The sequence below is a fragment of the Girardinichthys multiradiatus genome, chromosome 22, assembly GCF_021462225.1.
Source record: "Girardinichthys multiradiatus isolate DD_20200921_A chromosome 22, DD_fGirMul_XY1, whole genome shotgun sequence".
Lineage (NCBI taxonomy): Eukaryota > Metazoa > Chordata > Actinopteri > Cyprinodontiformes > Goodeidae > Girardinichthys > Girardinichthys multiradiatus.
Window position 1 is genome coordinate 41885237 of NC_061814.1, and position 23416 is coordinate 41908652.

The following is a 23416-nucleotide window of genomic DNA, read 5'->3' on the forward strand; positions in this document are numbered from 1 at the left end:
AGGAGGTGCAGCACGTGGCGAAGCGCACAACCCATAAAAGGTATTACATTTTATTTGCTTTTTATGTTTGTTCTGATCCCCGTTTGGGCCTGCTGACGCTTATGAAATTTGACAGATTACCTCTGACCAAACCAAAATAACGCTGAAGGACCTCCTGCTGGCAGACTGTATAGGTACCACCTGAAGAACAGTTTCATGGCCTCCACTTGGTTCCTGAGAACGTCAGGAATGAAACGGCATCAATGACCAGAACTCATTGAAGACCAGGAATATTTGGTTTTTGAAGATGCTGACATTTTCCCTCCTAACAAATAAAAAAAAAAAGGATGTTTTAAAAAACTTGTTTTATAGCTATAATAAAAGGAAATTGCTTCAAAGAAATCAATGTTAACAGAACAGCAGTTAAACACCAGCTTCAACACACACACCACCTCAAAGGATTTTATTTTTTTTAATTGGCTGTACTTTATCTTTAATTTATTGTGGATCACTTAAGGCATACAGCCATGGCAATGAAGTCAGCCACCACCATCAGCATGTTTACATGGTCTGGACTCAACCATCTGCTGAACACAACTCCTGTAAAATGGAGCAACAGACCTAAAAACAATACAAACTCTGGGATCAGATTACCTCTTCGTGTACCTTTGCATTTATGGACGAGATCGCTTTCCCGCTTTGATGCTAGTTTGAAACATTTCAACTGAAACGTTAAACCTTTAAGCTTCCAAGAGCAGTGCTGCTGTTTCACTGCATCTTACAAGAGTTCTGTTTGTGATGAAGAGTTTATTTATTTAGCCTCATCATACTTGTATTATCCAAACATGAATAAAAGCATATCTACATTACCATATATCGGGATCAGAACATCGAAATACTATGATGACATGAACTGAATTTGGAAAATCGGTTTCCTCTTTCCAACGAGGTGCAGTCCTAGGAAGCTTGTAAAACAACATTTGGGAATGTGTTTGCCATCAACAGGCCAAGCTTAAGTCGTTTTCTTGCATCAGGCGAGGTTAAAGCCTTGATTGTGATCTATCGCATGTAAAAGCTTCTCTCTGAGTGTTTCTATACTTGTGTACTTGGGAAGGTCCAGGAGGTTGAAGCAGGTGTGGGCTACAGGCAAGTAATGCTCCCCTCCACCGGTTGGCTGGATCACCAGCTTCAGGCTTTTCATGCCCAAGATGGGGATGCGGTCGCTTCCTGTGAGGAACACTGGAGAAACAGGAACAATGTGAACTCGCTGAGGGAACTGATCTTCTTACATAGACGGGTCATCAGGCCTTTTGGGCAAAACTTACAGAGAAACAGCTTTTTCTTCTCCAACGGAAGACCGTGGAAGACCTCCCAGAAAAGCTTTATGGTTGGATGTTCAGCCCAGTATTCTCCTTTATATTCAGTACTCTGCAGAGATAAAATAAATTATTCAAGCAAACATATTGAACTTTTTGTCAAGTGACAACCAAACACTTCAAAGATTTTATGAGGATTTCGTGATTGGCCAACACAGCGGTGCATAATTATAAAGGTAAAGGGAAATGATGCATGTTTTTACCATTTATTAAAAATAGAAATCTGAAAAGTGTGGCATGGATTTGTCCTCAGCCCCCCTTCATAGAATCCAGTTGCTTTCAGAGGTTATCGACTCAGTAAACAAACCATGTGTGTTTACTTTCACCTCAGAGTAAAGCCAGATGTGTTCCAAGCATTTCTAGTCTGCCGAGCAGAAACTTGGCTGCAGTTCATAACTGATGTGGGAGGAAAAGGAATCACAGTTTTCAGACGCAGGTGTTTTGAGGAATGTCTCCAACACATCTGTACAATTAAAGACTGAAATCCTTCCTATTCTTCCTCAACAAATAGCTGAAGCTCAGTCAGGTTGGATGAAGACTGAACATTCATTTTGTAAGCCACTTTTTGCAGTGGGCTCAGGGTGGTGGTCTTCCACCTGCATGTAGACCAAAAAGTTTAGTTTTGGTCTCATCTCACCATCTGCTCTGTCCCCTACATGGCTTTTGACAAACAGAAACTATCGAGGCTTTACAGCGAAGCTTTCGTCCATAAAGTCCAGATTTGTAAAGGTTCTCCCACCTGAGCTATGGGTCTCTGCAGTTCCTTCAAAGCTACTTTGTTGGTCTATCACAAAAAATCCCCATTAAAAATGTTGGACTTTGCTTTGGCAATGAGGCAAAATGTGAAACCATATGAATACTTTTACAAAGCACTGCAAGTTTGTAAAATGGCACATTCTACTGAAAACACCTTTTCCAGCTCTGTCCAGTCATAGTTGGTGTTGCCAATGATCATAGCTTGCAGTTCACTCGGCTGGAACAGATCTAAAACCCTTCCACCGCACACCTTGTGGAAGCCTGCAGAGAACCCCTCAAACAGAGGAGCTACTGAGGTGTTGAAAACGTAGTTGACGTAGGCGTCGACAAAGTCCTGCCTGGAAAAATCGTCATAGGTAGAATGAACGGTAAGCATAGTCACATCAGCTAATGACTGTAAAAAGACGGCTTAGACTTATTTACCGGTTTGACTTATTGACATAAATGTTTTCACCGTTTGGTACCAACTCCAAGACTTCTGTGGCTCCGTAGTTATCCTCTGTGATCTGAAAAACACACAGACATCGTTTTTAGTTGGTTTCTTTGAAAGACAAACATATTTATTCTTACAAGTGTTCACACAAAATGTTAACTTACAGTAAAATTCAAACAGAAGGTGTCTTCAATGTCATCCTCTGTGTAGTCAAGCAGTTCCTGCAGACTTCTAGTTTAAGGGTGAATCACAGAATTGTTAAAATGGGAACAGCTTATCTGGCCGAATTTATTAGTTCTCCAAAACTCTGACAACCCAGGGTTCAGACCAGGAAGCAGGGTCATAGTTTAACACTCCTCTCTGCAGCTTCTGTACTGCTACCCACCCATTACCCTATTAAGACAGTGTATCGCCCACGGCAAAAATTGAATAGATAAAAAAATGATCTAAAAGGAGGAAATCAGAAAAATCTCATAAAAATAAACACAACTCAGACTAAAAAGAAAAATAAAACAATTAAATGTGGCTTACTGAACATAAGATCTCTCTCTTCAAAGACTTTGCTAGTTAATGACCTGATTTGTGACAATCAGATTGATTTATTTTGCCTCACAGAAACCTGGCTGCAGCAAGAGGATTATGTTACTATAAATGAGTCAACTCCTTCTAATTATTAAAATTTTCACATTCCTCGAATTAGTGGGCGAGGAGGAGGAGTAGCAACCATCTTTCAGTCCGATTTATTGATTAGTCTCAGACCAATCAATAGCTACAACTCTTTTGAATATTTAATCCTTAAGTTTTCTTCATCCAAATTGCAAAGCACTAAAACCTCTTCTGTTAGTTGTTTTGTACCGTCCACCAGGTCCTTACTCTCAATTTTTAGATCAGTTTTCAGACCTTTTATCTGATTTAGTGTTAAATACAGATAAGGTTATTATAGTGGGGGATTTTAACATTCATGTAGACGCTGAAAGTGATAGCCTAAATATAGCGTTTAATGCTATCTTAGACTCAATTGGCTTTGATCAAAACATTAACAAACCTACCCACCTTTGTCTTCATTCTCTGGACCTTGTGCTGACATATGGCATTGAGTGTAAAGACATAACAATATTTTCTCATAACCCTGTCCTGTCTGACCATTTTCTAATAACCTTTGAGTTTAATTTAACTGAGTACTCCACACCTGAAAGAAAATTTCATTATGGTAGATCATTATCAGATGATGCTGTAACAACCTTTAAAGAATCTGTTCTACTTTTGGTTTCCTCATTATCACTGAAAAACACAGTGGAGGGCAATAATTCTGTTTCTTCCCCTTCACAAATTGATTCTCTTGTTCATAGTGTTTCTTCATTATTGCGTGATGCATTAGACAATGCAGCCCCCTTGAAAAATAAGGTGATTATTCATAGGAGGCTCCTTGGTTTAATTTAGATCTGCGTACTTTAAAGCACAATGTTAGAAAATTGGAGAGAAAATGGCGTTCTACACACCTAGAGGATTCCTACTTAATCTGGAAAAATAGCCTAGTGTTGTATAAAAAGACACTTCGCCAAGCTAGAACAGCTTATTTCTCATCATTAATAGAAGAGAACAAGAATAATTCTAGGTTTCTCTTTAGTACAGTTGCTAAACTTACACAGAGTCATAGCTCTGTTGAGCCATCCATTCCCTTAGCTCTTAGCAGTCATGACTTTATGGGATTCTTCTTAAATAAAATTGATTCTATTAAAAAGAAAATCTTTGATATACTCCCGAAGATGATTACTTCATCCTCAGCAAGTGAGACAACATTTGAAGTAACTGTAGAACCTGATTTATGTTTGGACTGTTTTGATCCTGTGGAGCTTCCTGAGTTATCAGAAATATTAGCTTCATCTAAACCTTCAACTTGTATGTTAGACCCAATCCCAACCAAATTATTTAAGGAAGTGTTCCCTCTGATTACCAGTCCCACTTTAGACTATGATTAATCCTATCTTTAGTAAATGGATCAGAACCACAAGGCTTTTAAGTTAGCTGTAATTAAACCTTTACTTAAGAAACCTTCGCTTGATCAAGATGACTTGATAAATTACAGACCTATATCCAATCTTCCATTCTTATCTAAAATTCTTGAGAAAATAGTTTCTAATCAAATGTGTGAACATTTATACAGCAATGACCTGTTTGAAGAGTTTCAGTCAGGTTTCAGAGCTCATCATAGCACTGAAACAGCTCTGCTGAAAGTCACTAATGATATTCTTATGACCTCAGATAATGGACTTGTGTCTGTTCTGGTTCTGTTAGATCTCAGTGCTGCATTTGATCCAGTCGACCATAATATTCTCTTAGAAAGGCTGGAATATGCTGTAGGGATCAGGGGAACAGCGCTAGGCTGGTTTAAATCTGTCTGACAGATTCCAGTTTGTTCATGTAAATGATAAATCATCTTTAAACTCCAGGGTTAATTGTGGAGTACCACAGGGTTCAGTACTTGGGCCAATTCTCTTCACTATATATATGCTTCCAATAGGTCAAATTATCAGGCAGCATAGGATAAATTTTCACTGTTACGCTGATGATACTCAGCTTTACTTATCCATAAATCTTGATGAACCCAACCAGTTAGATAGACTACAAGCATGTCTTGAAGATATAAAAACTTGGATGACTTTAAATTTTCTGCTTCTAAATTCAGACAAGACAGAAGTTGTCATCTTTGGACCGGAATTTTTAAAAAAGAAACTGCTTAGCCAATCACTTAACCTGGATGGCATTAAATTGACCTCCGGTAATAAAGTAAAAAACCTTGGTGTTATTTTTGACCAGGACATGTCATTTAAATCCCATATTAAACAGGTTTCTAGGATTTCCTTCTTTTACCTCCAGAACATTGCCAAAATTAGAAATATCCTATTCAGGAGTGACGCTGAAAAACTAGTCCATGCATTTGTTACTTCAAGGCTGGACTATTGTAATTCTTTACTATCAGAATGCTTATAGTTAGAGTGGCTTAGTTTATCAGGGAGGGAGCCTTCCTCCCTCCCTGTTGGATGGAGTAAGGTGGAGTCAGGTTTAGCCTAAACCGGCTCAGTTATGGTTGAGGTGCAAACACACCCTCCATTTCTGCTACCTGTATGACCCCTTCTCTTTTCCAATGGTTATAATCAGTCTGACAGAGAGAGGTATCACAATCCTTGTGGTTTTTAGTATAACAGTGACCATCAGTGGGCTCTAGATGGACAAACTTTATCAGTTTATTATTTTACTTAGTGCCCCTACACGTGGCCTGTTCTGGGGTGGCCGGGCTCTGGCACTCTGTGGTTTGGTCTGGCCTCCCCGGCGGCCCCGCGCCGTACCGGACCATTTGTGGGGTGCCTTGAGACGACATTGTTGTAAATAAGCGCTATATAAATAAATAAACTGAAACTATCTGTGTAGTTATGCTGCTATAGGCTTAGGCTGCTGGAGGACATAATGACCACTTTCACCCTCTTCGCTACATTCTCACACTACTCTCCAATTTTGCATTATTTGCTGTTATTTCAGCTTTTAACTTTGTGTTCTCTCTCTTTTCTCTTCCTAGAAGCTACACCTGGCCTGACTCTGTGTCTACCTGTGACACCTTTCTGGAGAGGGGAATCGTCCGAGCTTCTGCTGGCAACAACTTAATGCTCACCCTCTACAGATGATCCACATAGCCCTGTCTTTCAGTGTTTAACCCTTTCTCTCTCCTAGACATGGCTACTGACTGAGCTTCTACTATAACTAACTCTATGTGCTCTCTTTCAGACTCTAACCTTGAAAACTGGCTCAGAGTTTATCTGTTCTTTCTTTCTAGGTGAAACGACTAAAGGAGCTACATCCATTAACATTTACTTTTCCTTCCCATAGAAAGTACTCCTGGATCAGTGCTTCTTTGTTCTCTTTGTGTCTCTGCTCTGTTCTCCCAGTCGGTCGTGGCAGATGGCCGCTCACACTGAGCCTGGTTCTGGTTCTGCTGGAGGTTTCTTCCTGTTAAAAGGGAGTTTTTCCTCTCCACTGTCGCTACATGCATGCTCAGTATGAGGGATTGCTGCAAAGTCAACGCCAGTGACTGTCCACTGTCTCTACATGCTCATCCAGGAGGAGTGAATGCTGCAAGTCACTGACTGGATGCAATCTGCTGGGTTTCCTTAGATAGAAAAACTTTTTATCCAATTTGAATAAAAAACTGAATCTGACTGAACTGTTCAATGGTTAGGATTAATTGGAATGTATGAACCTGACTTTGTGAAGAACCTTGAGACGACATGTGTTGTGAATTGGCGCTATATAAATAAAACTGAATTGAACGGAATTATGCCTGGTTAACACAGCAAGATAATTATCCCGATTTTTGATCCGATCCTCCCCCCTCCGAGAATCTGAATTACACCCCAATTATGGTGATGCTCTTAAGATAATCTTATGAGATATTCTTGCTGTGTGTGGTGTGTTAATAGTGATCTGGTCTGCTAGGAAGGACGTTGGGACGGCACCAACCTCAAATTGGGGATATTCAACATGTTGGATTGTCTTGGCTCGATATCCTAGCGTGTGGGGTGTTCCCTGAGGACAAACGAGCACGCAGCCTGTTGAATGTGACGTATGGCCAATCCGAGAGCGAGGGGACGGAAACACAGAGGGGATCCAAAATGGGGGAAAGCTCAGAACAGAGAACAATCTAAACAGTGTAACAACACACCTTCTAATCATAGTGTAGCTAGTAGAGCCATTGCTCACGCCGTCTCCACTCTTTTAACTGCCTTTTCTTTTTGTAATGTTTTTTTCTTCTTTGTTAAAATTAGTCCACCCACTATCACCATTGTTTCTTCCTCGTCAGCCATGTTTATTCACTGTAAACTCATGTTTGATCTCGAGAGATTTCCATTCTGACCTCTAAAAGTTCCTGAGTGAAATCTGTTGGTGTGTGGTGTGTTTGCCGTGTGGCTGGACACCACACACTGTGAGACCACACCTGTTTTATCTAAGATTTTGAATCGCCACGTATGGGATCTCTCAGGTTTTGAAAAATCAACCGATAACCTTGAAATCTTGCAGTTTGAACCAGGCCTTAGATGAACAGAAGTCAACAGAACACTGAAGGAAACCAGCAAACACTGACCTTCCCACGTCTGGCGTTAGCTCTTTCAGGTCTTCTAGCGTTGGTTTCCGCCTCAGAAGTTTTTTGTAGAGTGCCAGAGGGAAGTTGAGCTCCACAATGGTGAAATTGTAGATGGCCAGACCACAGATGACCCCGATGAGGTTAAACAAGTCAAAGTCCTCAAAGGTCTGCAACGGCAAGCAGAGATGGTAAAAGATTTTACAGACGTGCTTTTCTGACACTTCATAGAACATTATAATGTAGATATGGTATATACAGCTCCCTGCTGTCAATACATTGTTCAAGCCCCTTTGCCAACACGAAGCAGCAGTCTTCTCCTGTAACATTTTAGAAGGTAGCTGCTTACAGAGAGAGGGATCTTAGCTTGAGCGCTCTCTCATGCTGTTTTTTTTGGCCCAGTCCAGGTTTTCAGTGTAGGTCTGGGACCGAGATAGTCATGGAAGACTGATTATGTGTCTAAAGAACCACGACCGAGTTGATTCGGCCACATGCTTGGGTCACTGCCCTGCTGAAAGAGTCAATTGTGAACCATTTTTAGTTTTCTATGAGAACTCGAGAGATTTTTTTATTAAAATGTCCTGGGATAGTTAATCATCCCATGTACAATAACAGAGTTATAGGGACTTTGGGAGAGAAAAAGGTCCACGGCATCACAGATCCTCTACCTTACTTGATAGTAAGTAAGAGGTGGTTTTCCCCATATTTATCTTTTGTTTCGAAACAGACTTGAAGTGTTTGTTGCAAAACGAGTCAAACTGGTTCCTGTTAGGTCCCAGTAGAGTTTAATAAGGTCCTCCCGTTTACATTCAGGATGGTAGGAGAGAGATAGGTATCTAATGGCTCTTCTAGAGACTTGGAGACCTTGACATAGCACTCTTTGCTGCTGTTTCCCAATAGTGAGCTTTAGAGATTTTCTCAACCTCCTGACTGCGTGGTGACAATAAGCTTTAGTCCTCATCAAGCTTTGATTCTCGCTGTTCCAATTCTTTTAAACGTTTCAGTTATTGCTCCGACTGTAGATATGAGGAAGTTAAGGCAAGTAACTGTTTTTTTTCCTGATTTAGGATGATCAACAAATATCTGCCATAGTTGAATGACATGTTCTCTTGTGTCTCCCATTTTGAGGAGTGGCTCAGAGATACTCTGACACAGCCAACGGTGCCATTGAGTGTGGAATAACTGTACCAATTGCTGGTATTATTATTGTATTATTAGTATATGTAGCATGTTTGGATTAGCATAGCGCGCTCACACCTTGTGTGAAAACCAGATAAGCCTGGACTCCTCGTAGTAGCGAAACATCCCATATTTGGGATTCAGCAGCTCTTTCATGATCAGGAGGAAGAACTCTTTTCTGACACCTCCAGCATCAACTGCATCTTCTCCCACAAAGATCACCTGCAATGAATGTCACAAACACTTAAGTTTGGATTTCATCAAGGAAATAAAAGGTTAAGTTAGCTAACTCAACAAACTTTAGATATTAAATCACCTTTAGTGGTTTCTTGTAGTCAACGTTCTTGGATTTCCTGAGAACCTCCATGGTGTCTCCAACGATGTTTTCCCTTCGAACAATGAGGATCAGACAGGGGTTCACAGATTCAACAGCTGGCAGGAACATGGAGCTGAAGTTTTGCAGCTGCGCCTGATCCACTGCCATCTGGTTTTCAAACACAAGTACGATTAATGACTGACTGTAAGCCGGTCCAATGTTCCTCTACATCGAGTCACTATAATGTAATCATGCAGAAGAATTAAGATACCTGCATCTGAATAACAGCATCTGTCTGAAGCAGCGCTGTTTTTGCCTGAGCATCAAAGACGAAGGGATACTTGCAGAGAGTCACCACGCCGTCACGCCCCTGAGGGTACAGAGACAGAAACAAACATCAACACATGGCAGAGGTTTTAGTGTCCAGAGCCGATAGTTTGCTGCCATTACCGCTGCAGGTCTTTAGGGTCAGTATCTACCAATTTAGCACACCTACAGACTGACATTTTTGTCCATTCTTCTTTGGAAAAGCCTTTAAACTTGGAGTGAAAGGGGGGCGTCTGTGAACACACATTTTCTCATTTGGACTTAGGCCTGGACTTTGACTAGACCACTCTAACACATAAACTTTGATCTAAACCAGGTTTTGCACCACCACACTGAGCATTTCAAACAAAACTCCAGTCGGAGTTGGGCTTTGTCGGTGTAGATGAAGTCAGAAATTCAAAGAAATGTTCAAAATTTTCTTATGCATCACCACTCAGTGATTGGTCAAATATGCAACATAGTTCTTGATGCACAAGTTAAAATTGTAACTTGGACACAAATTCAAGACTTTGCTTGATCTTGAATGTCCCAAGTTAACAAAAATATTCCCCTGAATTCAGAATACCAGTCGGGAAAGTAGGAAGCTCCTTATTAACTTTAACCAACATCTAATATGGCAGTCCCAAAAAACTCTTTATTAGCCATTTTTGTGATATCAATCTCATTAAATCTTTTACAAACAGTATTATATAACCTATGTCTAGTTTACATTCAGACCATACACATATTGTACCAGAGTATCACTTAAGCCGGCTCAAAGCCGTGGATCTAAATCATTCCAAGGTAGCTCTGGCTGAATGTTTCTGGTTGTTGTCCTGCTGGAAGGTGAACCTCCACCCCAATCTCAAGTCTCCTCCAGCCTTTAACAGGTTTTCTTTCTGGGATTGTCCCGTGTTTAGCTCCATCCACCTTCACGTTAATTCTGATCAGGTTCCCTGTGCCTGTTGATGCTGCCGCCGCCATCTTGCTTCTGGGCCAAATGGTTCAACTTTGGTCTCATCTGACCACAGCACCCCTTCAACATGTTTGCCGTGTCCCCTACGTGGCTGGCAGCAAATTACAAACAGAACTTCATATGGCTTTTGACTCTTTTGTCAGGGCTATATTTGTTTGAGTAATAGTTGTCCTGTCAACAGAATCCCCTAACTGAGCTGCGGATCTCTGCAGCTCCTCCAGAGTTAGCATGTGCTTCTCAGATTATTGCCTGGCTTGTCAGTTTAGATGGATGGCCATGCCTTGGTAGGTTTTTTCTGGATGAGGGATTGAACAGAGCTCTGTAAGATGTTCAAAGCTTAGGATATTGTTTTCAACCCTAACCTTCCATTCAACTTCTCCACAACTTTCTCCTTGACCTGTCTGCTGGGTTTCTTGGTTTTTGTTTGCTCACTAATATTCTCAAACAAACATCTGAAGCCAGAAACAGAACTTGTTGATTTCTACTGAAAATAAGATCTGCACAGGGAGAGTATTTACTGAATAGTGGAGTTCTGAAGGTAATTAGGAGGGAAAGGGAGCTGAATACAGAACATCTAAACCATGCATTTACATTTTCCTTCCACTTCACAGTAATTTGATGCGTTGTGATTACCAATCAGGTAAAATCCCATTAAAATACATTCAAGTTTGTGTTTTTTAACATCACAGAAATGTGAAACAGTTCCAGATTTCTGATAACGATTCCACTGTGAGGGAGTAGTGAAACTAACTGCCTCAGTAGACTCACCACTGGGTACATCTGCCTCTGAATCCATGTGACGTAGTCATTTCTGATGTCTATCAGGTCATCCAGCTCATGAATGTAGAATTTATCGTACTGAATGATGCTTCCTGCTTTCTCATTCACCTGAAGAGAGCAAAGTGAACGCAGTTGTAGGAAATTTGGGAGCTGATGAAGCGAATTAGGGAACCTTTTTTCTTCCTTTCTCACCTTGTGCAGAATCTCCAGGAACCGGAGTGAGGTGTCCACAAAGCAGGTGAAGATTTTCTGCTCGGCAAAGGGAATCCCCATCTTGTGCATCTGGAGCAGATACACCACTACGTCTTTGTACAAATCAACCAGACGCTGGAAGAACAGAGGCTCAAATGTGGACCACCAGTTTCCTGAAGCAGTTAAAAAACGGTTTGTGACCAAGATGACTCCCTTCATCACCACACGAATTTCAGTGAGTAAAAAAATGCAACATACCCAACACCTTCAGTGGAGCCTCTTTCAGACTGATGACACATTTGGCAAACGGGATAGTGATGGTGATGTAATTGCTCCGGTCGCTGAAGAGTGGGCATTCTGGCAGAGTGAGGTAGAGCCTCAGGGCTTCGATGTCTGGAGGAGAGTTAGTCAGTCTGGGAATCAGGGCTTTCTCCAGACTGGCAGCAACCTGAGGCAGATAACAGGGAGGAGACGGTTACTGTAGTCCCACCAGCTGATATGGCTCCACTCTATTGAAAACCCTCCAAGGCCATCTCAGGCCCCAGACCTCAACCCTGCAGAAAACCTTTGAGTTGAGCTGAAGAGAGGAGAGCATCAGGGAGCATCAGGGAGGATCTAGAGAGATGAATTAAGAGCGAGCACTGACCTGCTGAGAAATCTTTGGGCGTTCTTGTTGAATTAGTCTGTGGAGCAGCAGGCGAGCCATGTTCATATCCACCCCTGAATACTTACTGCTGGTGCTGAAGTGACCTGGATGACTGTGCAAAGGAAACGGTTTTAAACAAGCTGATAACGCTACAGAGAATCAAACAGATTGATGAAGGTGGGCAAGGTTTAGTACTGGTGTATGCAGTTAGCGTTCCTGCTGGGGTCTCCCTGCTGTTTGACCAACGACACCCCCTCCGAGTGAAAAATAGACTTCACCTAAAATGTGATTACCTTGTTGACAGAAACGATCCGTTGAGGCAGCTTGCAGAGGAGAACACGAGGTCGATTTCACTGCAGCAATCAGAAACGATCATTGATGAGTTTGGTGACATTTAGCAACAAAATCTCTAAACAGACCTAGGAGATATAACTGGACAGTAGGAATATGACGGCAGAACCAATCTTAGGAGAGGGCTTTACTTGGAGATTTCTGCCGGGAGTCTTCCTGGTGAGTGATTCAACCATTTCTGTACAATATCTTCATTCAGGGTGCAGATCTTTCTTTGGGAATCCTGTATTCTCACATTGTCCATGTCCTGAGGGTCCTACAGTTAAACATGACAAGAAATATATCAACTTATGTAGAGTAAGTGGAGGGAAAGACAAACCTGACAGCTTTTACTGTTTGAAAATCCTAAAACTTAACGTTACTTCAGTGTTTCTTAAATCCAAGGATTCAAATATCCTGTAAAACATCAAATATGTGACTAATCAGGTGAAGCAACCCACTTTCATTTGTTTTTACCATCAATACAATGTTTTAATACCATTGGTTCTAGTACAGGACCAACATACTACACATATAATATTCATACACAATAAGAACTATTGTTTATGGATACAATGTCTTGCAAAATTCTTAATATCCTAACGTTTTCAGTCTTGCTACAATCACAAACTTCTATGTATTTTACTGGGATTTTATGCGATAGAGCAGCACAGCAGCGCATAATGATGAAGTGGAAGAGTAATGAACACAAACACACGCCGCACTTTTCAGATACATTGCAGTTTGCGGTTGTAAGGTGACAAAATGTGGAAAAAAACAGATCCCAATTACAACAACCATCGTCTCAGAAACTTTACTAGACGACAAGGTCCGCTTTATACTTCCAACTGCTGAATCAAATCAATCCAGCAGAATCCAATCAGATCCAATAAGCACAGATCCAAATTAAACTACAGACATTAAAATTCAGTCCCAATTATAATACAAAGCAATCAAATTCAGTTCTCTCCCTCTGAGCAAGCACGTAGTGGCAAGGGGTGTCAATACTTTTTGAGGACACTGTAACTTTAAATAGTTTTCAAGATATCACCGTGGAGAAAGTAGTTGTTTTAAGTTTTAAATCAAATATGGACAACTACAACTGTGGATTTATGGCTACGGTGCACATAGAGCCTGGGATCAGGTGATAGCTGCATTTAAAAGCTTCTAAGTGTGACGTGCAGCACTTGAATGCGTCATATCATATGATACAGCCTGTGAATGCAGATGTTTTGTTGGATTCAGATACTTTAATAACCACGTCCTCACAATTTTAGAGGGTCTGTTTCTGTTTTTATTTCTTTTTGGATTTGGAACAGTTGGATTATGGGGGGACAGCATACAAATATCCACAGGGAGAACATAAACTTATTTGCAAACCGGGTAAATCCAGAAAGACATTAGATGCCTTAAGAGCCTCTTATTAGCATACTTACGTTAGTGGTGCAATAGTGAGCGAAGCTTTGATCTCCTCCAGCATAAATCCTTTTGACAAAACAGCTCTGCTCTGAGTCTGGACATCAGAGTGGATGTTTTAGTAATCATATTTAGTACCATGATTTTCTCCACCTCAGGCTTTGGTTAGGAAGTCTCACCGTACTCCTCTGCAGTGCTGGAAGTAGCCCAGGGCCCTTTGACTGGAGCGGGACTTTTTCTGTTACAGGTGGAGCGAGTACCGAGCTGCCCGTTGCCTCCCAGCCCAAAGGAATCCATCTTTTCACAGGCAGGTGTGAACGCCAACGTGTGCTGCCTAATATTCAGTGTAGAATAAAAGTTTAAACTGAAGCAAAGAAAATCCTACAACATCCACGTATTATCGGATAAGTTCTCTAATGCACCATGTAAATTAATGCTAATACAGTATGTATGCATTTACCTTCCACAGGCAATCTGTGTGACTACATTTCCCATGAGCTCAAACACCTTCCTGGGGTTGATTTCATGGTTAGTGGAGTTATGTCCGAGCTGACCATAACCTCCGGCTCCAAAGGTAAACACACCTCCTTCCTGTGAAAACACCCAGAAATATGAAGCTGAAAATGATTCATATAAACATGTATGATGCAGTGCTTTTAGCACATTTCCATAAAAACTACAGAACGCTTCACCAAATAGATTTTTTGACCAAAATCTCTTAAATAAGGATTGTGAATGGATATTCACCCATTATTCTTATTTTTTTATGAAGCAACTTATTCATGTTTTCAGGCATAAGCTCTACCCAAAGTATGTCCATAAGCAGCAATTTGTGGTGAACATTTTTTCCATCTTGGCCACATTTTCCTCCGTTTCCGAAATGATTTATATTCTTACAACACGCCTGGCAGTGTTAAACACAAGGGCTGGAAAGCTTTTTGCTTTTTTACATGTTGAACATGAACTGAACACAGCACTGAAAGGCAACATTTAACAGAACTCTTTATTTTATCTGGAAAATGAGTCATTTTCAGAACAAACATCTTTATACAGAACATCTTCCCTCAAAGGCCAAAGCTTAGCAGATGCATGTAGGTGTGGTTCAGGGTGGCTCTCATCTCGCTTTCAACTTAAATGAAGCTGCAGATTAACACCCAGCCATCGAAGCATAAAGATTAAAGTTTTGTGTGCCCAACATATGTGTTGTTAATGTGTAGGAGCCAGCTGCAGCCACAGCAGAGAAATTTACCTCAAAGCAGGAAAACATGTTCATTAGAGATGCTTTATTGGAAAATTGGACAAAATAAAATGCATTTACATGATCAAAGAGAAAAAGGAGAGAATTAAACAGTTAAATAAGCTAATTATATATTATTCTAATTAAATATTGTTTTATTTTATTAAAAACTAATAAATGACCAAGAACCATGGAACTGAATTTCAAATTCAAACTGAATCAAAATCTTTTAGGTGCTGAACAATGAACATGAATTAATTCAGTTGTGTGTGAACTGAATTTACAATGACAGAAGTATTCACACCCCTTAATTGAAACTGAAACCAGTTTAAATAGTGCCTTAAGACAACATTTGTCATGAATTAGCTCTTATTCGATAAAAAAAAAAAAATATCCACTCATAAATCAGAAATAAATGGTCGGAGAAAAGTCCAGCGAGAACGTCCAAGTTACTTACGTACATTCCTAATCTATTCTAATCATAAAACTAAGAAAAACTAAGGAATCACAAAGTAGTGCATAATTGTGATGTGGAAGTAAATGAAACATGGAATTTAAAATACTTAAAAATGTGATCAAAGCATATTCATGTACAAGAATGGCCTAGTCAAAGTCTAGGGTACAGGTGTCAAACTGCAGTCCTCGAGGGCCCTGGAACTTTTACTGGTGAGGTAACTTATCCATTTGATTCAGGTGTGTTGGACCTGAACAAATCTTAAAGCTGCAGGACACCAAACCTCTAGGACTGGAGACTGACACCTCTGGTCTAGGTCAAGACTTAAACCTTTAAGTTCACAGAGCCTTTCCATCCAATCTGACAGTTTTTGTAAAAAGGTGAACGAGGCACAATGTCAGCCTGTAGATGTTCAAAGCTGGCTGAAAGCTGCAGCTTCCTCTGTACAATAATGCACTACTTTGTGTTGGTCCATCACGGGACATTCCACTAAAATACACAGAGGTTAGAGGCTGTAACGTGACGAAATGGGAAAACATTCCAGGGGGTATGAGCAATTTTCCAAGCATCATAAAACTGGAAATTGATTCACTAATGAACGTTGGAATAATGACATCGTCTTCTGCAGAAGACTGAATACTTATGCAGGATCCTGGCGTTTATCCTGCAACCTCCAGAGCCATCAGGTGTTCTCTGTATACACACCAACCAACCTGCTGTGTGATGGCATCAACAGGAAGTCAGAGTGTTGTCCCTTTGTTTAGACAACCAGCAGTCAAATGCTGAGCTGGGAGGGACAACATGTGACTCAACCGAGTCTCTTTACCCACAGAGAAATGTTCCTTTTAAAGCTTTTTTCTCAGTGAACTCGTTGCCTTCGAAAACGCAACCTGGTGGTATCCCAGTTTTCACTGAAACAAACAAAACTGGCAAATAACAATAAGCTAAAAGTAACTCCTGAACTGTTAGATTTGCTGATTCAAATGTAAATTTTTGTTCAGATAAACTGAGCAGAAAAGATCCAACCTACCTTGGTGAGCACAGCTGTGTGATCTTCTCCACAGGAGACGTAGATCACTCTCTGTGATCTTAAGGACTTTAGGAGTGTTGGGAAACACCGATCTGTTAAAGAGCCCCTAAGAATTAGTCTGTGGGTGAAGTCCTAAATACTCTCAAGCAGTTAAAGGCTTGTAAATAACCCACCATTGGTGTCATTGACACCCAGCTGGCCGAACTTGTTGCAGCCCCAACCAAACACGGCTCCAGAGAAAGTGAGAGCGAAGCTGTGGGCTCCACCTGCTGATATCTGAGAGAAAGGAATGGCCTGCAGAGACTGAACCATCTGAGGTGTGGAAATGCTTTGTCCAGTTATTCCAAGCCCCAGCTGACTGTACCGATTCTGGCCCCAGGAGAAGATCTGGCCACCTGCGAACAAACACATATCATGATAGGCCGACTGTGAGACAAACATGAGGAGTAGAACAAATAAGCAATCATTACGAGGCCACAAACCATCCTCACCTCTTGCAAGTGCGATGGAGTGCCAAAACCCGCAGGCTACCTGGGCAATTTGTACATCTGACAAACTCTTGATGTTTCTGACATGTTTGAAATAAGAAACAAATATGGATCATGAGCCGCAGCCTTAATAAAAAGACATTTCATCATTAGAAGCAGAGACAAAAAAGCAGTGGCAAATATAGTGTTTGTTTTCTTCAAACTTATTTTTCACATTTCGTCTTGTTTCAACCACAAACTGTTTTATTGGGAATTGATGTGACAGACCAACACAAAGGAATGAATATTAACTGAATGAAAAGGATACATAGTTTTCAGAATAGTTAAAGAGAAACCTGAAAAGAGGGACATTTGTATTCAGCCTGATTCAATCTGCAGCAGTTACAGCTGCCGTCTCTACCAGCGTTACATCCAGAATCATTCTCCTTTGCAAACTGGAACCCAGTCTAATTGGATAGAAATGTCTGTGAACATTAATTTTCAAGTCTTACTACTGATCGCCAACTGGATTTTGGTCTGTACTTTGACTGAGCCATTCTAACACATTAATCCTTCCATTGTAGCTCTGGCTGTATGTTTAGGGTTGTTCTCCTGCTGGAAGGTGAACCTCCACCCCAGTCTCAAATCTTTTTGACCCTCCAACGGGTTTCCCCCATAGCTTGTCCTGGATTTAGCTCAGTCCTCTTTCAAATTTACTTTGCCTGCAGAAAAATAACATCCCCAAAGAACAATGCTGCCACCACCAAGTTTCAGCACAGGAATGTTGTGTTCAGGGTAATGTGCAGAGCTAGTTCTTCTCCATATACAGGTCCTTCTCAAAATATTAGCATATTGTGATAAAGTTCATTATTTTCCATAATGTCATGATGAAAATTTAATATTCATATATTTTAGATTCATTGCACACTAACTGAAATATTTCAGGTCTTTTATTGTCTTAATACGGATGATTTTGGCATACAACTCATGAAAACCCAAAATTCCTATCTCACAAAATTAGCATATCATTAAAAGGGTCTCTAAACGAGCTATGAACCTAATCATCTGAATCAACGAGTTAACTCTAAACACCTGCAAAAGATTCCTGAGGCCTTTAAAACTCCCAGCCCGGTTCATCACTCAAAACCCCAATCATGGGTAAGACTGCCGACCTGACTGCTGTCCAGAAGGCCACTATTGACACCCTCAAGCAAGAGGGTAAGACACAGAAATAAATTTCTGAACGAATAGGCTGTTCCCAGAGTGCTGTATCAAGGCACCTCAGTGGGAAGTCTGTGGGAAGGAAAAAGTGTGTCAGAAAACGCTGCACAACGAGAAGAGGTGACCGGACCCTGAGGAAGATTGTGGAGAAGGGCCGATTCCAGACCTTGGGGGACCTGCGGAAGCAGTGGACTGAGTATGGAGTAGAAACATCCAGAGCCACCGTGCACAGGCGTGTGCAGGAAATGGGCTACAGGTGCCGCATTCCCCAGGTCAAGCCACTTTTGAACCAGAAACAGCGGCAGAAGCGCCTGACCTGGGCTACAGAGAAGCAGCACTGGACTGTTGCTCAGTGGTCCAAAGTACTTTTTTCGGATGAAAGCAAATTCTGCATGTCATTCGGAAATCAAGGTGCCAGAGTCTGGAGGAAGACTGGGGAGAAGGAAATGCCAAAATGCCAGAAGTCCAGTGTCAAGTATCCACAGTCAGTGATGGTCTGGGGTGCCGTGTCAGCTGCTGGTGTTGGTCCACTGTGTTTTATCAAGGGCAGGAATGCAGCTAGCTATCAGGAGATTTTGGAGCACTTCATGCTTCCATCTGCTGAAAAGCTTTATGGAGATGAAGATTTCATTTTTCAGCACGACCTGGCACCTGCTCACAGTGCCAAAACCACTGGTAAATGGTTTACTGACCATGGTATCACTGTGCTCAATTGGCCTGCCAACTCTCCTGACCTGAACCCCATAGAGAATCTGTGGGATATTGTGAAGAGAACGTTGAGAGACTCAAGACCCAACACTCTGGATGAGCTAAAGGCCGCTATCGAAGCATCCTGGGCCTCCATAAGACCTCAGCAGTGCCACAGGCTGATTGCCTCCATGCCACGCTGCATTGAAGCAGTCATTTCTGCAAAAGGATTCCCGACCAAGTATTGAGTGCATAACTGTACATGATTATTTGAAGGTTAATGTTTTTTGTATTAAAAACACTTTTCTTTTATTGGTCGGATGAAATATGCTAATTTTGTGAGATAGGAATTTTGGGTTTTCATGAGCTGTATGCCAAAATCATCCGTATTAAGACAATAAAAGACCTGAAATATTTCAGTTAGTGTGCAATGAATCTAAAATATATGAATGTTAAATTTTCATCATGACATTATGGAAAATAATGAACTTTATCACAATATGCTAATATTTTGAGAAGGACCTGTACATGCTGGGCCTCTTGGCTGCTTCTCTGATTAATGCTCTCTTTGACCAGTCTGGCCATTTAGTTGGACGGTATTTCTGCAGGTGGTCCGTCCTCCTTCCCTGTTCAGATGGATGGAACAGAGTTCTGTGCGATATTTAAAGCTCGATGTATTGTTTTATAACCTCAAGCTGCTTCTACACAACTCTCTCTCTGACCTGTCTGTTGTGGTCCTTGGTCTTCATGATGCTGTTTGTTCACCAATATCCTCTAACAAACCTCTGAGGTCTTCACAGAACACCAGGCTTTATACTGAGATTAAATTACACACAGAGATGGACTCAATTTACTAATTAGGAGATTTTTGAAGGAAGTTTCTGGTTCTGCGTTTTATTTAGGAGTATCAGAGTAACATTGATTAAATACAAAAGCACACTGAACTTTTCTGATGCAAAAATAAATAGAACAATTTAAAAACTATGCGTTTCTTTTCACTATAATTATTTGCCAATTTGTGTTGGTTTGTCACATAAAATCCTGATAAAATACATCAAAGTTTGTGGTCATAATGTGACAAAATGGTCTGAAAAATTGCCCATCTTTTGCAACGCTTCGTATAGCAACCATTAGTAAATACAACGCATGATAAAAATAAGTTACTGAAGTTACCTTGGGACTCGAATACATTCTTCAAAGTTATTTAGACCCAGTTGTCCATCTGAACCGAGCCCCCAGGAGAAAATCTGTCCTTTGTCGTTTAAGGCGAGTGTGTGGGACTCTCCACAGGACAATGCCACAATGATCTGGGCATCCAAGGCCACTACCTGCTCTAATAGATGACAAGTTCAGTCTTTTATGAGTAGTGGCTGATTGTGCAGAATACTTTAACAAGGCAAAACCATAAAAATCACCAACCTGGTTTCTTCCTGGACTTCTCGTGTCCTAACTGCCCCAAATCGTTGCAGCCACAAGTGTAAACGGTGCCATCATCCAGCAAGAAAGCCGTGTGTCTGCGGCCACACCCCACGTCACTCACTCGCTTCCCGTTAAAAAATTCGCATTTTCGTGGCACAACTACAATCTCTTCATCGATCCCGCCCAGACCGAGCTGTCCATAGGAAGCATTTCCCCAGCAAAGCATGGTAGCTCTCACCTTGGCTCTGTTGGAAAAAACATGTTGGCTCTTCTAACCTTATGTTATCGAATGCATTATTTTAACCATAACCCTTCTGCAGTTTGCATCTCGAAAAAAGGCAGCCAGAAAATATAAGATATTGTGATTTGTACCACATGGAAGTACACTGCTCAGAAAAATAAAGCAACACCTAAACAAAACACTGCAACTCCAAATCAGTCACACCTTTGTCGAATCAATGTCACCAGTTAGGTAGCAACACTTATTGTGAATCAATTTCACCTGCTAATGTGCAAGTGGAACATACAACAAGTGGCAATGAGAGGCCCTTAGCAAGACAACCCCTATAAAAGAGTGATTCTGCAGATCATTTCTCTGTTCTCATCCTTTCTGGTTGAACTTTTAGTCACTTTTCTATTTTGTCAGTGCTGTCACGCATAGAGGTACATGAGGCGTCTTTTACAGCCCACTGAAGTTGCTCAAGTAGAGCAGCTAATCCAAGATGAAACATCAATGTGACCGGTGACAAGAAGATCTGCTGTGTCTCTCAGCACAGTGTCCAGAGCGTGGAATAGGTACCAGGATACAGGCCAGTACACCAGGAGACATGGAGAAGGCTGTAGGAGGGCTACAACCCAGCAGCAGGACCACTACCTCGTCCTTTGTGCAAGGAGGAACAGGAGGAGCACTGCTAGGGCCCTACAAAAGGACCTCCAGCAGGCCACTAATGTGCATGTTTCTACTCAAACTGTCAAACCCGACATCCACATGTAGGGCCTGTGCTTACAGCCCAACACTGCGCAGGATGACTGGTGTTGCGAGGGAACACCAAAATTGGCAGACTCGCCATTTGGTGCCCTGTGCTCTTCGTGGATGAAAGCAGGTTCACACTGAGCACATGTGACAGACTTGAGAGTCTGGAGACACTGTGGAGAACGTTATGCTACCTCCAACATCATCCAGCATGGTTTGGTGGTGGGTCAGTCATGGTGTGGGGGTGGGATTTCTTTGGATGGCTGCACAGCCCTCCATGTACTAGCCAGAGGTGCCCTGACTGCCATAAGGTATGCCTGACAATGCTAGGCCTCATGAGGCTCAAGTTTGTCAGCACTTCCTGCATGATGAGGGCGTTGATGTTACGGACTGGCCCGCCCGTTCCTCAGACCTGAATCCAACTGAGGACATCTGGGACATCATGTTTCGGTCAATCGACCAACGCCACGTCGCACCCCATACTGTTCAGGAGCTAACTGATGCTCTAATCCAGGTGAGGAAAGAGATCCCTCAGGAGAACATCCGCCGTCTCATCAGCAGCATGCCCAGGTGTTGTTGAGAGGTTATACAGGCCCATGGAGGACGCACACACTACTGAACCTCATTTATACTTGTCTTGAGGAATATTCACTGACGTTGAATTAGCCTTTAATGTTATTTTCCACTTTCATATCGAGTATGAATCCAAATCCAGATCTCCATGGTGTAATACTTTTGATTGACATTGATAATTTTTGTGTTATTTTCTTCTCAATCAATTACACTGTGTTAATAATAAAGTTTTCCAATGAGAATATTTAATTAATTGAGATCTAGGATGTATGTTAGTGTTCCTTTTCATTTTGAGAGCAGCGTATTTACAATAAAGTATTAGAAGTTCTTTTAGGAGTGGTAAATCAAATCCAGTCACTAAACACAAAAGGTCACACAGAATAAACAGTCAACCTTCTTGTACACTATGTAATTTGATCAGATGCGCCTATTACTTGGTCTGTGCACCTTTTGCATGAATTGTTGCACCAATGCAGAGATCAGCCTGTGGCTCTGCTGACACCAAGTTGCTTTGATAGTGGCTTCAAGCCATCTGCATTATTGGCTCTGGTGTCTCTCATCTTCCACTTGACAAAACTCTATAGACTCTCTGTAGGGTTGAGAACAGGTCGGTTTGCTGGCCAATCCAGTACAGTGATGCCATGGTGCTTATTAGGGCAAGTATTGGTACGATGTCAATAAGGGCAGGTATCCATGCATGAATACAGCCAGCTCGTTGACCTTTTGTGGCTTACGCTCTTTATGGGGGAGTCACAGACTGCCTGCTGTACAGCTGTCCAATCAGCTTCCTTCTCCATGGTTGTGTAGAACATAACATGGCCAAACCATAACATTCATGTACTGATTTGTGGCTTTAATTTGCTGATAAATTAACCTTTTGGTTATATTCTATACTATTAAGATGCATCTGCACACAGGCTTCAGTGGTAACATTTAAACCAATTAGCCAAGCTAATAGTTAAGGTAATGGGTGAGCTAATTTAGGTTAGCCAAAACGTTCCTTCTGGAACTCAAGACTGCTAGATGCAAGCACATTGACACATTATATACATATATATGCCATATTCAACATATAAAATTTAAATGTAATCAAAGCGTTCAACACGTGGCGACAGTAAGGCTTTAATGGGATATTTATCACCATAGGAGAGGCAGTTAGCAAGCTAAAGCATTAGATTTTAGCATTGAGTTCATTCAAGCTAACACCAACTAGCAAACACTCAACTAAATATATTATATATAATACGTAAAATACATTTTCTTAGTGTTTTTACTTTGCTAAAGTCGCCACTTAAGCAACTTTGAGAGCATGTTTTAGTTGCCGTTAATCTCAAGTCAAGCAGTGAATCTCACCAAACGCTTCTCCACAACCAGCCTCCCAGTCTCCCCACGGTTCGCACTGTGGCTGCTTTCAGATATTTAAAACCGGCATTTTTCAGAAACTACCGTCGAAAGCTAACAATCAGCTGGATGAAAGTAAATCTCCAGTCAACTCCAAGATCTGTCAACAACTGCTATACGGCGATATTAATGTACAGT

At 41.3% G+C, this 23416-nt stretch overlaps 1 protein-coding gene across 1 annotated transcript; it reads right to left on the reverse strand.

Annotated features, from left to right (window-relative positions):
- Window positions 1–427: 427 nt before the first annotated feature.
- On the reverse strand, window positions 428–23416 carry herc4 (HECT and RLD domain containing E3 ubiquitin protein ligase 4). The gene is made up of 24 exons (XM_047351836.1): window positions 23231–23416; window positions 20332–20576; window positions 20086–20245; window positions 17029–17105; window positions 16711–16932; window positions 16538–16629; window positions 14277–14407; window positions 13996–14150; window positions 13837–13913; window positions 12553–12677; window positions 12364–12423; window positions 12071–12182; window positions 11683–11872; window positions 11425–11597; window positions 11221–11340; window positions 9442–9540; window positions 9171–9338; window positions 8933–9076; window positions 7679–7845; window positions 2709–2775; window positions 2535–2617; window positions 2266–2449; window positions 1305–1407; window positions 428–1218 (listed from the first exon to the last, which is right to left on the reverse strand). Exons 2-24 carry the CDS (start codon window positions 20555–20557, stop codon window positions 1010–1012), a joined length of 3144 nt encoding a protein of 1047 aa, XP_047207792.1. The 5' UTR covers window positions 20558–20576; window positions 23231–23416; the 3' UTR covers window positions 428–1009.